Source organism: Alnus glutinosa, chromosome 9, assembly GCF_958979055.1.
Source record: "Alnus glutinosa chromosome 9, dhAlnGlut1.1, whole genome shotgun sequence".
In the NCBI taxonomy this organism is placed as follows: Eukaryota; Viridiplantae; Streptophyta; class Magnoliopsida; order Fagales; family Betulaceae; genus Alnus; species Alnus glutinosa.
Genome location: NC_084894.1, coordinates 10491104 through 10497103, shown reverse-complemented (window position 1 = coordinate 10497103; position 6000 = coordinate 10491104). Strand labels below are relative to the sequence as shown.

At 32.4% G+C, this 6000-nt stretch overlaps 1 protein-coding gene across 2 annotated transcripts; it reads left to right on the top strand.

The window, feature by feature from the left end:
• Positions 1 to 1453: 1453 nt before the first annotated feature.
• On the top strand, positions 1454 to 5311 carry LOC133877750 (uncharacterized). Of its 2 annotated transcripts, none has more exons than XM_062316147.1 (2): positions 1454 to 2232; positions 5296 to 5311. In XM_062316147.1, exon 1 carries the CDS (start codon positions 1751 to 1753, stop codon positions 2228 to 2230), a length of 480 nt encoding a protein of 159 aa, XP_062172131.1. In that variant the 5' UTR covers positions 1454 to 1750; the 3' UTR covers positions 2231 to 2232; positions 5296 to 5311. The 2 variants fall into 2 exon arrangements, with proteins under 2 accessions (XP_062172131.1, XP_062172130.1); XM_062316146.1 differs by lacking the exon at positions 5296 to 5311 and adding an exon at positions 2429 to 2733.
• Positions 5312 to 6000: the final 689 nt, after the last annotated feature.

Here is a 6000-nt window from a genome sequence, read left to right as displayed (position 1 = left end):
ATTCAATAGTGATCTATTGAATTTGTGACTACTTGTTACCTTACTAATATATTAATATTGGCACGTATTTATAAAGTTTGATAGATATACTTTTTGTCATACACATATTGTGTTCTAAAATATTTCATTTCTAATTTGAATTGTGTTTAACATATATTTATATATAATAGTAACAAAGTATATGAAGATAACCAAAAATTAAAATAAAAAAAATTATCTTATCGTTACATTTTTATTATTTTAGTTACACTCCTGAAATTAAATTTCTGACTCCGTCACTACCCTCATTTATGTTGTTTCAAAAGCAAGCCAAAGTGCCAAACTCAAGCTTATCACCAAATTAGATAATCTAGTCAAACTTAATTGATTTATTATTCAAACGAATTTAAACTTATTCACAAACTGCTTGCTTAACTTATTTATTCTTTAAATAAAGTAAATATTATTATTATTTATGTTTTTTCATAATTCCATACTAATCATTAGCTATTTAATTATTGTTAAGATTTTAATGAATTGAGTTAATTAAAATAAATTAATTCTTTATTATAAACTTGTGAAAAACATTACCAAACATTATATTCGTAATAAATCCTATCTGATGACAATTTTTTATTTTTATTTTTTATCATGAAACAACCTACACATGTATATATATTAAGGAGAAATTATATGTTTACAACTTCAGCACAACTCGTGTACAATTATAATATCTTTTTCTTTTTTTTTTTTCAAACATACTATTGGATCTATTTTCTATATGTGGGTCATATATATCTAATAGTTGATTTTAAGAAAAAAAGTTGTAAACGTATCAATATCTCTATATTAAGACCCATAATTATAAGAATTTAAATTATATCTATCATATTAGGAACATAACTATCTTTATCTTTTTTGAATATTCAAATATTCTCATTAAAAAGTTACAAACAATGCTAAAAAAAAACAAATGAAGTTATATGAATTTATACAATCTTGACTCGTTTCATATACGAGCTTGAATTTTTATTCAAGTTCGAATCCTTTAATAAAAAGTTGAATTCGAATTGTTCATTGATAAACAACTCGATTAATTTACAACCCTCCATAAATTAGTTACAAGCAAAACTAAAGCGTTATTTATAGTTATTGGTTTATTGGAACATCTTCTTTTTTCACTCTCAACTTTTTACATTTGTTTATTTATATATATATATATATTTTATCCTCACTATGTTTGTTCAGTTTTTGTTATAATTTTGTTACAAATTGAATCATGCCACGTGTACCCTACAGTTTGTTACAAATTGTGCGTCCAGTGGGACCACAAACCATCTGTCTTAGTCCTCCGCCTTTCCCATCGCGCCTCCCTCTCACTCGCTTCATCCAATTCGTTGCGCATTCTCGATATTACCCATTTGCCCCTCCTCTATTCCTCTCTCTCTCTCTCTCTCTCTCTCTCTCTCCTCTTATTTTATATATTCATATCTAATCATCTCCCCATTAAAGACCAATCGCCTCTCTTCCAATTTCCTCTCTATTCCCCGGAAAATCAACAAAATTTCTTTTCTCTGAATTCGCGAATTTTGATTCGTGAAGAATTCAGAGTAATGAGTCGCCGACGATCACGATCGTTTTCTCAGTCTTGCTTCTCCGGAGATAATCCGATCCTTCTTTGCCTTTAGTTTCGTCGGCCGTCCAATCATTGCTCGACGAATTATCAAAAATCTTTTCGTTGACTAATATTTTTTGTGTGTTGGAAATTGGAATGAGCCGGGAGGTTCTGCTGCGATCTACGCCGGCGAATAGGCGGCAGCCAGCGCCGGCGGAGAAGGCGAATGACAGGAGGCGGCTGGGGGAGATGGCCGGAGGGACGGCGGCGGAGTGCGCTGCGGTATGCTGCTGCTGTCCGTGCAGCGTCATGAACCTCCTCGTCCTGGCCGTCTACAAGGTCCCGGCGGGCCTGTGCAGGAAGGCCTGGAAACAGAGAAAACGTCATCGTTTGATCAAGATGAAGAATCAGAAGCACATGACGACGGGCCTGTTGCCGCACAGGCCCGGGAGTGCCGTTGTTGGGCCCACGTGCGCGGAGTTGGAGGCAGAGATGAAGAGGCCGATTGGTGTTGAAGACGAGGATGAGGACATGGGCGATGGGGGAACAGACGCCGTCGATTTGGAGAAGGAAATGTGGGACCGGTTTTTTGCGGGTGGGTTCTGGAGGAGTCCCTCTCAGAGAGAGACGTCATGACGGTACGACTTTTTTTTTTGTTCATGAAAGAGAGCGAGAAACTTTTTGTGTGAATGAAGAAGAAGAGATACAACAATCTCTGTGTCTCGTTTGAATAGGATTTGATTTAATAGTCGTAAAAGAATCTGATTGAATGGAAAATCCAGTTATGTAAATTCTCTAATCACAATTACTCTGTTTCTCCTTAATCCTCCTCAGTGATTGCTGCCCCTCTCCCTATCTCCCTCTTCCGAAAAGCTTTTCCAAGACGAAGAGAACCAGAGTTCAGTCTTTCATGCTTTTACCGTTTTAGATCTTCAAGCTTCGGACATTTTGAGGTTTAGGGTCCTGAGTCCAAAACGCGTGTTGCGTGCACTTTAGTTGGGTGTTTATTTTAAATTTGTGTTTTGCTGACTTTTAAACTTCGGTCTTTTGTACGCGAAATGAGTATTCTATTAAAATAATAAATAATTATTATCAAAAATGAGGAAGTGTGAAATAAAATAATTATTTTAATTCTTTAATTTGGTGATAATACATATACTACAATTAGAATTGAACCAAAATTATTAAAAAAATCCCCCATTATTTCTTCTTCTAAAAAACTCAAATCTTGTAATTTTTTTTTTTTTTAAAAAAAAAGATTTTGACCTTAGATCTGTGGGTGGCCCCACAAATCTGGTGTAATTCTTTATTTATTCTTTAATTTTTTTTTTTTTATTGTAAGTTTAGTTTGAAAAAATTAAAGAAATATATGATATTTTTTCAAAAAAAATGTTGTTTATTCCCTCAAGAATAGCTATTCCTCTCATTTTTTTTAGAAGAATAGCTATTCCTCTTAGTAAATGAATAGTTATTCTCATAAATTAGGTATAAGGGCTGATCCTTGCACATCAGGTTGTGCATCAAATTTTTCTTAAGAATAGGTCACTCCCAAATAAAGAAAATAATTATTCCAATGGAATCATTCCAAAGACTTATCCCGAAGCCTAACAGTTCTTGTTGCATGTTTCAAAGTTGCAATTCATTTTCTTTCTTCTTCTTTCTTTATTTTTTACTTTTTTGTTTTAAGTGAAAAGTTGTGATTTATTAAAGTAATGATATTTAATAAATTATTATACAAATTAATGACAATAAAAATTAACATTTAGATCAACACTTATAAAATAAAGGGATAAATGCACCGTTGGTGTCTGTGGTATGCCATAATTATTTTTCACTTCCTATAGTTTAAAAAGTTCATAGGAGGTCCTCGTGGTAAATAATAATTACAAATCGATATTTGAAGTCAAATTCTGTTAAAAAATTTGATAGATTCTGTTAAGTGCTACGTCAAACCAATAAGATGGCGACACATGTCCATCTGAATAAAAAAAATATAAATTTATTAAAAAATAAATAAATAAACTTATTTTTTAAAAAAAAAAAAAAAAAAAAACCAAAAAATGGAAGGGTGGCCGCGTGCCATCCCCAGTCACCTCTGAGGGTGGCTCAAGCATTGGGGGTGGTTCGGCCACCCCCAAACCGGCCATGAGGGTGGCTCGAACCACCCCTCTATTTTTTTTTTTAATATTTTTTGTTTTTAAATTTTATTTTTGAGTAGGCATAGGACACATGTCAATTTCTTAATGGTGCTAACGTGAAATTCGATCAATTTTTAGACGGAAGTTGGACAGAGATACCATCTCTATTTTTAGCCATAAACAAGGTAACATCTTTGATACAAAATAAAGTTGTTAAATCACAATGGGCAAAAAAATATTTAACCCTAAAAATAATAAAAAAAAAGTTTATTTCCAAACGTGAATTTGAAGGAAGTTTAAGTTCCCTTTACGAATTTACCCATTTTATCCCCTTAAGAATTATTTCCGTAACATATAACCTACAAGGGGAGGACACTAAACAACTTAATATCTTCATATCTCTTACCCAAGCTCTCAACTTAGGATCATAACCACCCCCACCCCTTAAACAAAAGAACCAACCTTATTAATGTTAGAATATTATTGTAATCCTTACTCTTTTCATATCAATTTATATTTATTTTTTAATTTTATACTTATTATATTTTTATTTTTCATTGACCTCATTCAACTATAAATGGGTTTGACACTTTTATTCATTTATAAATACAAAAGACTTTATATATTCTCTTCTTTTTTTCTTTCTCTTAACATGGTACCAAAGCCATCTTTCTATGCTCTTTAATAGGGTTGGAAGGTCTCTCTCACCATCACATATTCCATTAATGGTTCAGATATCTAGGGATAGTTGTGCAATATGCATTGGTTGTGCAAGAACCACTTCCCTAACCCAAAACCGTATTCTTTTGTTAAACCATTATTTCATTATCATTTGCTTGCTTACATTGTTGGATTGTTTAAAGTATGGTTTTAGACTGGGTTGGGTTGTTTTCAAAATAAAAGGTTTTATGATTTCCATGTGATTTTATAAGTAATTATTTTTTGTGGACTGATTTTGCAAGCATGAGTTTCAATAAATGTTTTATACACCCACACATAGTCTCTTTGTATGATCTATATTGTCTGAGTCTTCATTGGTGATCAAAGTAACATGCAGCTTTAATGTTTTTGTATTAAAGGTGAAACTTTTGTTACCTAAAGGCGTTCTTGCATGTTTTTGGGGGTTTTAGAACTCTCTAGTACAATTGGTTTCAATTAGGTTGAGTGCTAGGGATTTAGGAAGACCTAAAATGGGTGCTAGAATGGGCCATGATCAATCATTGTTGTCCATGATGCCAAAATTAGGGTTTCTTAAGTGCACTTAAGGTTTCCAAGTGTATATTAGGGTTTGTGCTTAGTTGGTTGGCTAATATTTGTATTTGCAAAATGGGAAGTTAGACCTCCTGGTATGTTTGAGGTTGATTCGGAGCGTTTGAGGTAAGCAATCACTCATGGAAAATGTGAAATGCTTTATCATTAAACATGACTATTTTGCTATAAATTGTGCATTTTTCTATTCACACGCTTTTTCAAAATTATGTTGTGATCTTGATATTTTATAATTGATATTTATTGTTTATTTATAAAATAAATTATGTTCTCAATTCAAAATATATTGTGCAGATAACATTGTACGAATGGTGGATTCCCATGTATATGAACTTAATCCTATGGCCTAGAGTTTATGTTTATGTTATTGCCACTTGGATCCATTGGCCAGACAAGTGTAATGCCCCCAAAATTAAATAATTAAAAGTACTTAACTTTGAGTATTACTCTTAGTCCCTCCATACTAATTAACTGGTAATTTAGCTGGAATCACTACACAACACCAATCTATCAGAGTATGCTATAGCGGAAAGTGGAAAAAATTGATATGAGACAAACTAAAATAACTTTAAACATCATCATTTATCATCAACATAGACTTAGAGTTTCCAAATAAATATTACTACAACAAAACAACTGCTATCTATCTATGCAAACCTGACAATATGAGTCATTTGCTTGACATCTTCATCTCAACAAAATGCTCACTCTACAACTTGACAACCTACTAATCTACAAGAGTGTTTCACATGTGAAAAAGTAACTTAGTAAGTCCATAACTTAGTAAGTAAATTGTTATGAAACTTGTTATGTAATGAGCCTTTGGTAACAAATCACATTTCTCAAACTTAAGTAATCAACAATGTTATGGATTTTACAAAATAAATCAGTGTTGCCACCATCATTATGCCAATATGAAAACTGGTTTGGTTTTAAAGCAAGGTGAGCATAATTCTAATAACAAGTCGCTTGTATTTTATGCAGGGAAAATGTATAATA

Bases quoted from the DNA above. Each gene is read 5' to 3' on its own strand.
- LOC133877750 (XM_062316147.1), top strand. From the start codon at position 1,751: ATGAGCCGGGAGGTTCTGCTGCGATCTACGCCGGCGAATAGGCGGCAG.